General features: G+C 45.9%; 1 protein-coding gene across 1 annotated transcript in view; it reads right to left on the bottom strand.

Moving 5' to 3' along the window:
• LOC124789250 (polyglutamylase complex subunit TTLL1-like) overlaps nucleotides 1-15,755 on the bottom strand; it is a 208,769-nt gene that overhangs the window by 186,013 nt on the left and 7,001 nt on the right. The window contains exon 2 of the mRNA XM_047256545.1: nucleotides 4,217-4,395. Coding sequence (XP_047112501.1) covers nucleotides 4,217-4,395 — 179 coding nt within the window. The remainder of the gene's footprint in view (nucleotides 1-4,216; nucleotides 4,396-15,755) is intronic.

The following is a 15,755-nucleotide window of genomic DNA, read 5'->3' as shown; positions in this document are numbered from 1 at the left end:
AACTAGTTTGAAGTGTAGGTCTGTAATTAAAAATGTGACGAACCATTCTAGCAGACGAATTAGAGCGGCAACTCATTTCACTTCTGCTCTATGAGTAAATGCTTTTTCGAAATACTAGCAAATTGATGGTCTCTTGAAAAATGCATCGGTATTTGCACAATTCGTTGTAGTAGAATGACGAAAAATATCATATTGGTGGATAAATATGAACTTTAATCGAAGACATTCTTGTTTGGCAAAGACGTGTTCTAAAAGAACTAGCTCGTAAATATTCTTTAAATTTTGCAGATACCTGAGACTAAGTAGCCTTCTAGTTCTTTTGGAAGCGTCTTTTTCTATGCTTTTAATTGCGAATGGTAGTTTGCTTTACCTGATGATCAACGCGATTTGAATATTTATTCCCACTTGCGTGTTTCATGGTTGTTGTTGTTGTGGTCTTCAGACAACTCAATCCTGAGAGAACACTCTTACATGTATATAACGACAAATACAGCAGAACGTACTTACGTTAAATTAATAAGGTTTAAATGGTTCAAATGGCTCTGAGCACTATGCGACTTAACATCTGAGGTCATCAGTCCCCTAGAACTTAGAACTACTTAAACCTAACTAACCTAAGGACATCGCACACATCCAAGCCCGAGGCAGGATTCGAACCTGCGACCGTAGCGGTTGCGCGGTTCCAGACTGAAGCGCCTAGAACAGTTCGGCCACACCGGCCGGCCAATTAATAAGGAAGTCCCACAGTATTTCAGTTTGGAAACCGCTGGACGCGAACAAACTGCTTCATACTTCAGAACTGCACATTAGCTTTAACCATCGGTATGTCGTTATGTGACATTTAATACAACAAATCTTAACAAGAACGACGTGATTTCGTAAATCTTTTGTGTGCCGCTGCCTTGAAACGTCACACTTTCATAACACGCAGGTTATGATACGGAAAGTATCAATTACGAAATCCAATACCGTGACTCCCAAGCATTCCCACATCGTACGCTAACGAAACCCGACAGCTGTTCCTGCTGTCTTCGATACCGCACGTGACGTCAAAATGACGTCATGCACTTATAAAGCCTTGAGAACTGAGTGCTACCCGTCACAGTCTGGTTATTACCATTTACTACCAAAGCTACGTCCTTCGCCAGTCAAGACAGATTGTGTCAGTGTTGCAAGGTTAAGATTACACAAGCAAAATAAATCAAGAACAAAAATAAGGTAAGTGTGCATAAAAATACAAGAACAAAGTTGCATAAGTAGTACAGTATATACTAGATGACGTACAGAGAGGGAACTTTGAACAAGTTCATTTTCACTTCATTTCATATAGTAGTGCATAGTTTAGGAACAGATTGCTGTTTGACTGTCAAAGAACTCATTTAAACTGTTCCGTGGTTTTTGGCGTAGTTTTTGTTATATCTTTCGTAAAAATTTCACCAGTTTCAAAGACTGTATTTTAGTATTTAGATGGTTGAACACTTTAATAGCTAATGTTGGAAAACTGTCCAGCGTCAAGGAGAGTCGACAGCTTGGGATGTCTGTGTCTTACTTATTGTGTGTGTTATAACTGTGGACGTTTTTCCTTTTGGTGAATGTTTCATGATTTTCTTTCACATATATGAGACAAATGAAGATATACTGACTGAAAATTTTTTCACTCCTACACGTGTGAAGATGGGTTTGTAGTCCGCGCGACCGCTACGGTCGCAGGTTCGAATCCTGCCTCGGGCATGGAGGTGTGTGATGTCCTTAGGTTAGTTAGGTTTAAGTAGTTCTAAGTTCTAGGGGACTGATGACTTTAGAAGTTAAGTCCTAAAGTGCTCAGAGCCATTTGAACCTTTTTTTTTTTTTGGGTTTGTAGTAGTGCAGTTTTCTGCTTGATGTTATGATCCTTATTGCCTTTTATGTAGTGGTAGTATTTTATTGCAGCCTTTAGAGTAACCCCATAGTAACAAGCCATAGCTGATATGGCTGTTCAACGGTGAATAATATGCCATCACCAGGTACTGATCAGTTACCACACGCTTCTGTTTCATCTGAAGGTGCATAATTCGTGGCAGCTGGTCACACACATGTGCAGTGTGTTTTTGCCAAGTGAGTTTACTATCCGCAATGAATCCCAAAAGCTTCACAGCGCCTGCACTATTTAGGAATCCTTTGTCACTGAAGCTACATATCATTTTTTGCGTTCTTTCTTATTTATTTTCATGCCCTTTATAACAAACTTTTCCTTTGTAGCATTACACAAAGTACCTCCTTCTTCTTGAGCCTTGCTGACAACAACGCCTTTCGAGGACAGAGTTGTGTCATCTGCAAACTGCAAGTACTTTTCATGAGAGATTACAAATACTAGGAACAGGAGGGGGCCTATTACCAATTTCGTATTCCAACTTCCGGTCATGTGATAGTGACCCCTAGACTGATACAACCTGCCCTTTGTTTTCCAAACACGATTTGAGGGTTGCCACAACAATGCCTCCAAATCCACACCTGTGCGGCCATGAAAATTGCTACACCAAGAAGAAATGCAGATGATAAACGGGTATTCATTGGACAAATACATCATACTAGAACTGACAAATGATTACAGTTTCACGCAATTTGGGTGCATAGATCCTGAGAAATCAGTACCCAGAACAACCACCTCTGGCAGTAATAGCGGCCTTGATACGCCTCGGCATTGTGTCAAACAGAGCTTGGATGGCGTGTACAGGTACAGCTGCCCATGCAGCTTCAACACGATACCACAGTTCATCAAGAGTAGTGACTGGCGTATTGTGACGAGTCAGTTGCTCGGCCACCATTGACCAGACGTTGTCAATTGGTGAGAGATCTGGAGAATGTGCTGGCCAGGGCAGCAGTCAAACATTTTCTATATCCAGAAAGGCCCGTAAAGGACCTGCAACATGCAGTCGTACATTATCCTGCTGAAATGTAGGGTTTCGCAGGGATCGAATGAAGGGTAGAGCCACGGGTGGTAACACATCTTAAATGTAACGTCCACTGTTCAAAGTGCCGTCAATGCGAGCAAGAGGTGAACGAGGCGTGTAACCAATGGCACCCCATACCATCACGCCGGGTGATACGCCAATATGGTGACGACGAATACACGCTTCCAATGTGCGTTCACCGCGATGTCGCCAAACACGGATGCGACCATCGTTATGCTGTAAACGGAACCTGGACGCATCCGAAAAAATGACGTTTTGCCATTCGTGCACACAGGTTCGTCGTTGACTACACCATCGCAGGCGCTCCTGTCTGTGATGCAGCGTCAAGGGTAACTGCAGCCACGGTCTCCGAGCTGACAGTCCATGCTGCTGCAGACGTCGTCGAACTGTTCGTGTAGATGGTTGTTGTCTTGCAAAGGTCCCCATCTATTGACTCAGGGATCGGGACGTGGCTGCACGATCCGTTACAGCCATGCGGATAAGATGCCTGTCATCTCGACTGCTAGTGATACGAGGCCGTTGGAATCCAGCACGGCGTTCCGTATTACCCTCCTGAACCCACCGATTCCATATTCTGCTAACAGTCATTGGATCTCGACCAACGCGAGTAGCAATGTCGCGATACGATAAATCGCAATCGCGATAGGCTACAATCGGACCTTTATCAAAGTCGGAAACGTGATGGTACGCATTTCTCCTCCTTACACGAGGCATGACAACAAAGTTTCACCAGGCAACGCCAGTCAACTGCTGTTTGTGTATGAGAAATCGGTTGGAAACCTTCTTCACGTCAGCACGTTGTAGGTGTCGCCACCGGCGCCAACCTCGTGTGAATGCTCTGAAAAGCCAATCATTTGCATATCACAACATCTTCTTCCTGTCGGTTAAATTTCGCGTCTCTAGCACGTCATCATCGTGGTGTAGCAATTTTAATGGCCCGTAGTGTATGAGTAGCTTATGAGGAATGTTGTGAAACGCCATACTAAGGTCGCAAAGTGTCAGTGCTAGAGATTCTTTTTCCTCAAAACTCTTTTTAATCCTAGTACACTTGTTGGAGTTCAGGCAGCGAGAACACAAATCGCCTCGCCGAGGAAATCGAAAAATTGTGCACAACACGGAATCGACAACTTGGCTGTACACCCGACAGCACACAGTTTAAACAGTCACAAGGGGAATAGCTGAGCGATCACAACAACGGTACGCATCTGCACCTCGGTCCGTTTCCGGACGAGCGCCTGCGTGCAGCGCGCCGCAGACAGACCGACCTGCGGGCAGCACGAAGGTGACGGGCACGAAGTCGAGGTAGACGTAGCGGCTCGTGACGTCACTGCGCTCCGCCCCCGGCTCCTTGTCGCGCTCCAGCTGCTTGCGGTAGCGCTTGATGTTCTTCACCAGCAGGTCCTTCCGCGACAGCTCGTAGTGGTTCGGGAAGTGGTTAATCATCCTGCCGGCAGTCGGGGAAGTCACTCGTTACTAAAACGTCCTCCAGTGGGGAGGCTATCTGCATAAACAACTATGGTCACAACAGAGAAATAATCTGAAGGTGCTTCGCAGGACTCTGTGCCAGACATTTGAGGCTTAGAACACAACGTCTGTCTGACAGGCGGATATGGTTTACGTTTGTTCCGCTAGAGGCCGTAAAAACCACCTTACGTTTCTAGCCAACTACGAGAGTCTCATTTGATATTTAGTCGTGGTATAGTCACGTGTCGATTTGCCCAGCAAATCTTGGTTGGACTTCACACCAACACCGTCTCACAGGCCGAAGTTCCTGGAAAGACCAAATAACCCCCGCCTCACACACTAATGTTCCCGAATTCACACAATTGCGCCTTACAGGCAGATAATCCTACTTATTCTTTAAGTTCTTTCACATGACATGTAAGATGGCAAGAACTATGCCCCTTACATGAATTCATTAAAGATCAACGAACTCATGTTGAGCGAACAGTAAGGCTGAACAAAAATGACTGACAAGGCACAATGCATCTTGTAGAGGGTATAGTATGGACGTATTGGAATAATTAATGTCGGGTGACGGTTTTAAAGTAATTCACACGACATGAAAACTTTGGGGAAACACGTCGATTTACTGGAGGCTAGTTTTCCCCAGGAAGTAGTCGAGTTGATCACGGCACGCGGCTGGGGAGCGGCGAAGGGAAGCGACAATAGGCAGCTTATGGCTGCTCTTGAGAAAGCGGTAACGGGGCGTGGCCTCCAGCCGCCTTAAGATGAGTGACAGTGAGGCGGGGGGGGGGGGGGGGGGGGGTGGTTGGCCCCATGCTGGTGTACCGGAAAGCAGACGGAGAACTTGTATGCCTGCTGATAAATATCCATCGTCCCATTTTCAGTGAAACATGCGAGAAAGCCGCGCAAAGCTACGGTGGAGCGGTCAACACAGGTCAAAATATGTGTGTTTGTGACTATAGCAAATTCACGCTGAATTCACGGTCCACAGAGTCTGAAATAAATCAGGTGATGAGCGACAGAATGAAATATGCCGGCCTCTGATGGGAACGTAGGACCGAGGAATTTGAAGTACTCTCCTGGGAGTCAGAATTCCGGAAAAATTGGTGTTTTGTGCAGACGTTAAACTTCATGGGTGGCCTGGGAGAAGCTAAATAGCAGAAGTTGAGAGGAAGGGAAATTTTGTGGGAATTCGTTCACTTCCCAGAGCAGGCATTGGTCGGCGCTGGGAAGTGACGCATAATTAACGCGACTTGCTCTGCAATTGACGTAAGTGATTTTGCTGGAGGGGAAACCGAGGCGAAGAGCGGACTGGGAGAAGTCCCCGTAGAGGTCTTCTGTTCCCAGCTTGCCTAGAGTGCGGACGTGGCGTTCTTTACTCAGCTTGCCTGAGAAAGAGTGAGCATCTCTGCAGTTGAGGACTTAGCAAACGGAACGATTGAGCTTGGAGATAGAAAGTTTTCGTTCAGCTATGTACTGAGCAAGATAGCTAGGAGTGAATAGACGAGCGCAGCCTTGCAGTAGCAGCAGGCTGGCCGACGTCCGCACAACAACGCCGCCACGTCACGCTGAATTCGGTGATATTGCGCCCGCTCTGGCCTGAGTTAGGCCACTGATTAATTTGTTGTATCACGTCGGCAAAGTTTCCAAGAGGGTTTCATGGGCCGTGTATTGCATACTTCTCGCACTCCGCATTACGCCTGGGTCAGTCAATAGGAATTAATTTTGATTTATCGCGCTTTGCTCCACGCAAACGCAATTTATTCCCACTGCCTGTTGGGAGAGTCATGTAATGTGATGATTGATGGTCGTGAGTTAAAAATAAATCTGTCCTAATCGACTGCATCTGTTTTCAATCCAGTAGTTGAAATCCCAAGTCACTTTCTTAATTAATTTTATGTTCAACATTTGCATCTGGTGTTCAATAGCTGAATATAACATCAATGTGCACCCCTTTGATTAAAAAGGATCAAATTTGAATCAATTAATGTCAACACTGCCGCCGCAGTTCAATCAGAAGTCACAGGGCCTTATTACTTTCTTTGCGTTATCCGGTATTGCGGCAGTTTTGCACTCTCTGTTAATCTATTAGTCAATTAGCTGGGATGAACACACGCCAAAACCAGATAAGTGACGGGTGGAGTGTTACAGACAGTTACCTGACCATGCTACAGTTTTTGTAAGTCCATCCTTTTGACTGGAGGTCTTGGGGACCAAGGCCATTCACTATTGTAAGAAAATGAAACGCCTACAGCCGTCCTTGTGATTTTATTTTTTGTGTGGCTCCCAGTTTCGGCGCTTCTTCAGACATTAGTTGATGCTGAGAGTGTTACGACGATCCATATATACGGTGCATCAGTGCACTCCAACCAACAACTGCAGTTGATGGTTGCAGTGCTGGCATCACAGTTACAGGCAGTCAGCCTAAACCAGTTATGTTGGCCACTAATGCAGCGTATATATAGATCGTGATAACCCTTTCAGCATCAGCTAACGGCTGAAGATAGCGCAGAGGCGCGCCGAAACTGGTAGCTACACAATACATAAGATCAGGACGGCTATAGGCGTTTCATTTTCTTACAACGCTACAATTTAGTTTATGTTTTGGTGGGTTTGCTTGGAGAAAATTGGAATGAAAAATTTTGTTCATAAAATCGCAAATACCAAGTTACTTATTTTCAAGTGTGGTTACAGTTCTTTTTAATGTGGTTTTCTTTCCTTATGAACTACTGTTTTACTCGTTCGAAATACACTCCTGGAAATTGAAATAAGAACACCGTGAATTCATTGTCCCAGGAAGGGGAAACTTTATTGACACATTCCTGGGGTCAGATACATCACATGATCACACTGACAGAACCACAGGCACATAGACACAGGCAACAGAGCATGCACAATGTCGGCACTAGTACAGTGTATATCCACCTTTCGCAGCAATGCAGGCTGCTATTCTCCCATGGAGACCATCGTAGAGATGCTGGATGTAGTCCTGTGGAACGGCTTGCCATGCCATTTCCACCTGGCGCCTCAGTTGGACCAGCGTTCGTGCTGGACGTGCAGACCGCGTGAGACGACGCTTCATCCAGTCCCAAACATGCTCAATGGGGAACAGATCCGGAGATCTTGCTGGCCAGGGTAGTTGACCTACACCTTCTAGAGCACGTTGGGTGGCACGGGATACATGCGGACGTGCATTGTCCTGTTGGAACAGCAAGTTCCCTTGCCGGTCTAGGAATGGTAGAACGATGGGTTCGATGACGGTTTGGATGTACCGTGCACTATTCAGTGTCCCCTCGACGATCACCAGTGGTGTACGGCCAGTGTAGGAGATCGCTCCCCACACCTTGATGCCGGGTGTTGGCCCTGTGTGCCTCGGTCGTATGCAGTCCTGATTGTGGCGCTCACCTGCACGGCGCCAAACACGCATACGACCATCATTGGCACCAAGGCAGAAGCGACTCTCATCGCTGAAGACGACACGTCTCCATTCGTCCCTCCATTCACGCCTGTCGCGACACCACTGGAGGCGGGCTGCACGATGTTGGGGCGTGAGCGGAAGACGGCCTAACGGTGTGCGGGACCGTAGCCCAGTTTCATTGAGACGGTTGCGAATGGTCCTCGCCGATACCCCAGGAGCAACAGTGTCCCTAATTTGCTGGGAAGTGGCGGTGCGGTCCCCTACGGCACTGCGTAGGATCCTACGGTCTTGGCGTGCATCTGTGCGTCGCTGCGGTCCGGTCCCAGGTCGACGGGCACGTGCACCTTCCGCCGACCACTGGCGACAACATCGATGTACTGTGGAGACCTCACGCCCCACGTGTTGAGCAATTCGGCGGTACGTCCACCCGGCCTCCCGCATGCCCACTATACGCCCTCGCTCAAAGTCCGTCAACTGCACTTACGGTTCACGTCCACGCTGTCGCGGCATGCTACCAGTGTTAAAGACTGCGATGGAGCTCCGTATGCCACGGCAAACTGGCTGACACTGACGGCGGCGGTGCACAAATGCTGCGCAGCTAGCGCCATTCGACGGCCAACACCGCGGTTCCTGGTGTGTCCGCTGTGCCGTGCGTGTGATCATTGCTTGTACAGCCCTCTCGCAGTGTTCGGAGCAAGTATGGTGGGTCTGACACACCGGTGTCAATGTGTTCTTTTTTCCATTTCCAGGAGTGTATTTACTGTACATTGATATGTACTTTACACAGTACCAATTTCGATTCGATTTATTATAGCTCATTCACTTTCAGCATCGCTTCTTGGTGGTTTGCTAACTTGAGAAGATAGGCAGCTAATCGTATTACAACTATTTTCACTAATTAGATGTCAACGCTAGAACACGACACAGGCTCAGAAACATCCGAAAACGAACTGGTTCAGAATATTTCGTAAGAACAGAATGCAACAATTTCTACACAAGTCGATCAGCACCACCCAACCGAAAAAGTGAACAATCTTTAATTCCGAGGATAATGTGCCAGATACGATAAACACGGAGCATGACTTTCCATGATTCACCAAGTGTTCCAAATTCCACTGTTAGCTGATCTCAGGACTACCAAAGTGACTCAGTTCGTTATTTCTGTACAGCTAAAATATTGAACAAGACTCAAAAGCTTTGTTCGAGACAGATGGCCTCTCTTTCTGAAATTGAATAAAAAACTAAAATCTTTTAATATCAACACTTTATTCATTTTAGTTGTTCACATAAATCCCCACATTGAAGAATGACTTTATGTATATTGTGTGCGTATACGTGCGTATATGTATGTATGTTTGTACGTATGTCAGAAAAAAGCTATATTCGCCCCAGAGACGGATGTTCCAACTCCCTATTCGCCTTCCAGGTGGATGTTCCACATGACGAATTGTAAAACGATGTTCCTGCCTAAGTGTTACGTGTGAACTGCAGTGTAGTCATGCGGTTAGAAAACATGTTATCACAAGAATCCTAAATGTAAATGAATTTGAAATAAAATCAATAAAGCATTTATGTTGGAAAACTGCGTCAGTTTTTTTTCCACTCGACACCAGCAACACTTAATAACAGCTTAACTGCATGCATTTGGAACAAAGCATAAACCGGAATGTCAGTTGATCACGTCCTCACCACACTGCGTGGTTAAGACTGCCCACGATATGAGATTATACGGCGTGCACAACAGTGATGTGGGTTGCCTATCTTACAGACGACAGCGTATTCGCTCTCTCACATTGTGATTTTGCATTAACGGTGGAGCCTACTTTTACTGTGAGGCGACCATTTTATTGACTTTTGAACGATATTTTCTAACGTATCGTGTTAACATGATTCACGTCACATGTTACAAAGTTCTAAGCAGTTTAATAGAGCGAATCAAAGTTCAGAGCATGAGAGGGCTTGTTTTGTTCCTTGTGAATGTTTGTACGGTAATTTGTGTTACTTTGTCCGCAGCTCCCGCTCTTGCGGTAGCATTCTCCTTCCCGCGCACGGGGTCCCGGGTTCGAATCCCGGCGGGGCCAGAGATTTTCTCTGCCTCGTGATGACTGGGTGTTGTGTGTTCTTCATCATCATTGACTCGCAAGTCACCGAAGTGGCGTCAACTAAAAAGGGCTTGCAACACGGCGGCCGAACTTCTCCTCATGGGATCTCCCGGCAAACAATTTCATTTTTTGTGCTACTTTATCCCGTGCAGTACCCAGCTTACAGTTAAAAATATCTGTTAAAGTTACCATTTTTTGTAGTGCATAGTTCACTCGCAAATCACACCTACAACGTGCTGACATGAGAAGAGTTTCCCACCGATTTCTCATACACAAACAGCAGTTAACCGGCGTTTCCTGGTGAAACGTTGTTGCGATGCCTCGTATAAGGAGTAGAAATGCGTACCATCATGTTTCCGACTTTGATATATCGCGATTGCAGTTTATCGTATGGCGACATTGCTGCTCGCGTTGGTCGAGATCCAATGACTCTTAGTAGAATATGGAATCGGTGGGTTCAGGAGGGTAATACGGAACGCCGTGCTGGATCCCAACGGCCTCGTATCACTAGCAGTCAAGGTGACAGGCATCTTATCCGCATGGCTGTAACGGATCGTGCAGCCACGTCCCGATCCCTGAGTCAACAGATGGTGACGTTTGCAAGACAACAACCATCTGCACGAACAGTTCGACGACGTTTGCAACAGTATGGACTATCAGCTCGGAGACCGTGGCTGCGGTTACCCTTGACGCTGCATCACAGACAGGAGCGCCTGCGATGGTGTACTCGACGACGAACCTGGGTGCACCAATGGCAAAACGTCATTTTTTCTGATAAATCTAGGTTCTGTTTACAGCATCTTGATGGTCGCATCCGTGTTTCGCGACATCGCGGTGAACGCACATTGGAAGCGTGTATTCGTCGTCACCATATTGGCGTATCACCCGGCGTGATGGTATGGGGTGCCATTGGTTACACGTCTCGGTCACCTCTTGTTCGCAATGACGGCACTTTGAACAGTGGACGTTACATTTCAGATGTATTACTACCCGTGGCTCTACCCTTCATTCGATCCCTGCGAAACCCTACATTTCAGCAGGATAATGCACAGCCGCATGTTGCGGGTGTTGTACGGGCCTTTCAGGATACAGAAAATGTTCGACTGCTGCCCTGGCCAGCACATTCTCCAGATCTCTCACCAATTGAAAACGTCTGGTCAATGGTGGCTGAGCAACTGGCTCGTCACAATACGCCAGTCACTACTCCTGATGAACTGTGGTATCGTGTTGAAGCTGCATGGGCAGCTGTACCTGTACACGCCATCCAAGCTCTGTTTGACTCAATGCCCAGGCGTATCAAGGCCGTTATTACGGCAGAGGTGGTTGTTCTGGGTACTGATTTCTCAGGATCTATGCACCCAAATTGCGTGAAAATGTAATCAAATATCAGTTCTAGTATATTATATTTGTCCAATGAATACCCGTTTATCATCTGCATTTCTTCTTGCTGTAGCAATTTTAATGGCCAGTAGTGTACATTGCCAGTTAATTACACAAACCTTTAGTGGTGAAAATGGATAAATTCTCGGCATTGCTACTCCTGCAAAACGGCCTTCATAAGGGTCCTCAGCCTGGTTTCACCATGAGGCGAGGCTAAAATATGACATTAGCCTTGCAACAACCCATATTGCACCAGGAAATGTTTCAAGCCTGTTCAGTAGATTGCAAAGAGTGCAGCTTCACAGAGGGAACGCCACAAGTGCATTTGGTTCCTTGCAAATTTTAAAAAAAAGTTCCACAAAAACAGAAGAGGGAAACAGTTCACGGCATATCGGTCAAGGGGCCAACCACAATCAAAACACTTTAAGTTTCTACGGAAACAAATGTAGTTTAGTTATTGTTATGAAATCCAGACACGTCCCCCTTTCTCGGCAGTAATAAGCAGGCTTTAAAAAGATGACACCGCCGAACGATCACATAAGCATGCGCTACGTCGCAATACCAGCCTGCGAAACTGGACAAAAAATGTGGACTTGGGAACTCATTTCAGAATTCTTGTATGCTCTTTGTATTGAAGGATAACTTTATCGATTAATTGTGGCTCACTAACATTAGACAGAAGCCAGTAACATTACCAAACAATGCCTCCACCTTAGAGCTCCCGCGAGTCACTCGCTGTACACTGGAGAGCCGCCAACAGAACTCCACATTTTCAAACAATTGCTGAAACTTTATTTCAGTCAGTTAGCCCTGATGTACTCAGTAATTCGCTTTTATACTGAAACACGGGCATTCTCACTGGCTACCCCCATTTCCCCACTCGTCGTAAATGTTGCACATGGTAGGACTTCCCAAATACAGGGTGATTCTAAAGTCACTATACATTTCAGTGATATAGTAAGTCAGTATACATTTCAGTAATATAGCAACGGAATATTTTTTTCTTGCAGGTACTACGACAGAATGCTAACCAAAGAAGAACGAATCGCTGTTGTTTCTGCTCGTCTTCGTGGAATGACGTATGGACAGGTGCGGACAGACTTTGCCCGTCGATTCCGGTAGACAGGCCCCACCAGGCTTGCTATCGAGACCCTAGTCAATAAATTCCAGCGTACTGGTAGTGTTGCAGATGAAGAATGTCCAGGGAGGCCGGCCATAACGCCAGACACCGTGGAAAGTGTGCAGAATGCGATCACACGAAGCCCTTCCGCATCTACCACGAGACTTAGTAAGGAGCTTGGTATTCCTCAAACCACTGTATGGAGAGTTCTTCGTTACAAGCTGCACAAACGTGCGTACCTTATCCAGGTCGCACATAAGCTTGAAGCGGAGGACTACGCAGCCGGGCAAGCTACGTGTCATGACCTGCTACAAGCTGTGGAAGATGATAATTTGATGCAAAACGTCTTGTTCAGTGATGAAGCTACATTTCATACCTGTGGTCATGTGATCAGACACAACTGAAGGATCTGGACAGACGAACAACCAAGTGTGCTGCAGGATTGGGAACGGGACACAGCGACAGTGAACGTGTGGTTAGGGATAACGAGGTCAACAGTGTACGGGCCCTTCTTCTTCGCAGAACAAACCGTCACTGGAACCACATACCTAGATATGTTGGAACAGTTTTTGGAGCCCCAGTTGATATCTGATGGGATTATGGATACTGTTGTTTTTCAACAAGAAGTGCACCACCCCATTTTGCCCTCGTTGTTCGGGATTGTCTGCATCAAGCTTTTCCCGGCAGATGGATTGGTCGTGCCTCTCCACGGATGTGGGCAACCCAATGTCCTGACTTGACACCCTTTGACTTCTTTGCATGGGGGTTTATCAAGTCTACGGTATACCAGGTGAAGATCCGCAGCACTGAACACTTAACACAGCGGATTCGACCCGCAGCTGCTGAGATTACACTAGATATGCTTGGGCAGGTTTTTCAGTCTATAGTGGAGCGCTGGGGGAGGGGGGGGGGGGGTGCCTAGACATGCAACGTGGTCACATTGAAATGTACTGAAATTATGTCCTATTGTAGCATAATCTGCAGTGCCATTACATATTGGTTAATAAAATTTGTTTAAGTACAAAATATATAGTGACCTTAGAACCACCCTATATTTGTTTCCATTTTTTCAAGAGGGTTAAAAACCAGCCAAACAGTTGCTAATAAACGTTTATTAGTCCTTCACCTGGGTTTCGATGTTTGTAAAAATATCTTCTTCAGAAGTAGTGAGCCTTGTTTCATCACATGATGGTACATTAGATTAGAAGAAGCCGAGCGGATCTTGTCGTATATAAACTTGAAAAAAATAAGAATTATCCCAAGTCATGGCTTTACATAGCAGCCAGATTATATAAATCGTGCTTTGGAATACCATGGCTTGGAATAATCCTTGTTTTGTCAATCTAATAAATGACAAGATCCGCTCGCCTTCTTCTAATCTAATGTACCATCATGTGATGAAACAAGGCTCACTACTTCTGAAGAAGATATTTTTACACATATATCGAAACCCAGGTCAAGGGCTAATAAACGTTTATTTGCAACTGGTTGGCTGATTTTTCAACCTCTTCAGATTTGCACAGTTGCTGTTTCGCAGCCATGTTTAACGTTTCCGGTGTTTGTTACTGGTGTCGTTTTCAACTCAAGTCTAGCAGACTCTGATCAGTACATTCTAACTGCGTAATGAATCTGACGTAAGGTGCAAGTGCAACTCTGGCATGAAGAGGTTGGCGCAAGAGAAGAATTCGTCGCCGGCCGCATCAAACCACTCAGAAGACTGATGAAGCGAGAAAGAAGTGACTCTCCTCAACAACTCACAGTACGTGAGTTGGAGGAGGCAAGTCCATCAGCTCCTTCCTGCTGAAAAAAGCAAGGATTCCCCTTTCTCAGCCGGTCGGAGTGGCCGAGCAGTTCTAGGCACTTCAGTCTGGAACCGCGTGACCGCTACGGTCGCAGGTTCGAATCCTGCCTCGGGCATGGATGTGTGTGATGTCCCTAGGTTAGTTAGGTTTAAGTAGTTCTAAGTTCTAGAGAGCCATTTCAACCATTTGAACTCCGTTCTCAAAATGCCTCTAGGAAACTCTGCTGGACTCCGGGTCCTGCCTCGAAGACAAGCACGGCCTAACGTGCCGCTATCCACAAGGCCAGAGTTAAATTAACGCAAAACGTGTGCCGCAGTTAACACCCACTTCAGATAATCAATCCCTCGAACATTCATCTCTACTAGGTTGAAAATGATGTGTTGGATTATGTTATTTAACATTACACACGTGGTTCATTTACCATACATACAGTGCATTAATTCACATTAATTTCATATAATGTCAAGATTTTACATAACCACTGTCATAAGCGCTACCTTGATTGCAGTTGTACATACTCAAAGATTTTATACTAAATATTATTTGTGTCACTGGCCAGATACGAACTGGAGTCAGAATAATAACTGGAGGCAAGCAGAGCACTCAAAGGAACAATGTACATATGACTCTGTGGCAGCGTGCAGTAACTTCGCATTTGGGCTCTGCTACTGCAAACAAAACAGGAATCACTCGGACGTAAGACAATTGTTGCTAGGGCAAAAATGAAAGCACGTGCTTTTGTATGCCATACCAGAAAGAAGAAAAACTCATAATCTACATCTCTCGTATATGTTACCTATGCACCTTGCCATGGCACAGCCATCACGTGCAACCAGTATTGAAATTAAAATGAGAGGGACTTGAATTCTGTGAGTTGAATTTTCTGTTCTCTCGGTGAAAGTTTGTTCAGAGGAGACGTCACCGAACACAACGATCCTAGCAGCATTATTTCGGAATTATTTTGATGTCTGTTGTACTGCCTACCTGAAAAGGACTCCAAGCCATAGAGCGACACTTCACAGCTGGTCCTACAAGCACCTCGAAAGCGACTTCCTTGACAGATCTACTGAACTTTCCAAGCAGCCTCCCAAAAAATCCAAGTCTCCTATCCGCCTTCCCTGCAGCTGACTTCACGACTTCGTTCCACTTCATATAGATTTTAGCATCACTTCTACTTAAGCAACGCGACACGCTTCGAGTGTTCGTCCCCACTCTTATAATGGGTCCAAATGATTCACATGGCTCTGAGCACTATGGGACTTAACATCTGAGGTTATCAGTCCCCTAGAACTTAGAACTCCTTAAACCTAACCAACCTAAGGACATCACACACATCCATGCCCGATGCAGGATTCGAACCTGCGGCTGTAGCAGCAGCGCGGTTCCGAACTGAAGCGCCTAGAACCGCTCGGCCACAGCAGCTGGCTCTAATAATGGGGTCTCTTTCTGTTTATTATAAGTATTGTCGTACATCTATCCACCTTTAAAGAAAGATCTCATTCATTACATCTAATG

Source organism: Schistocerca piceifrons, chromosome 3 (assembly GCF_021461385.2).
Source record: "Schistocerca piceifrons isolate TAMUIC-IGC-003096 chromosome 3, iqSchPice1.1, whole genome shotgun sequence".
Taxonomy (NCBI): Eukaryota; Metazoa; Arthropoda; class Insecta; order Orthoptera; family Acrididae; genus Schistocerca; species Schistocerca piceifrons.
The sequence above is the reverse complement of the archived record's forward strand: the minus strand, read 5'-3'. Positions and strand labels throughout refer to the sequence as shown.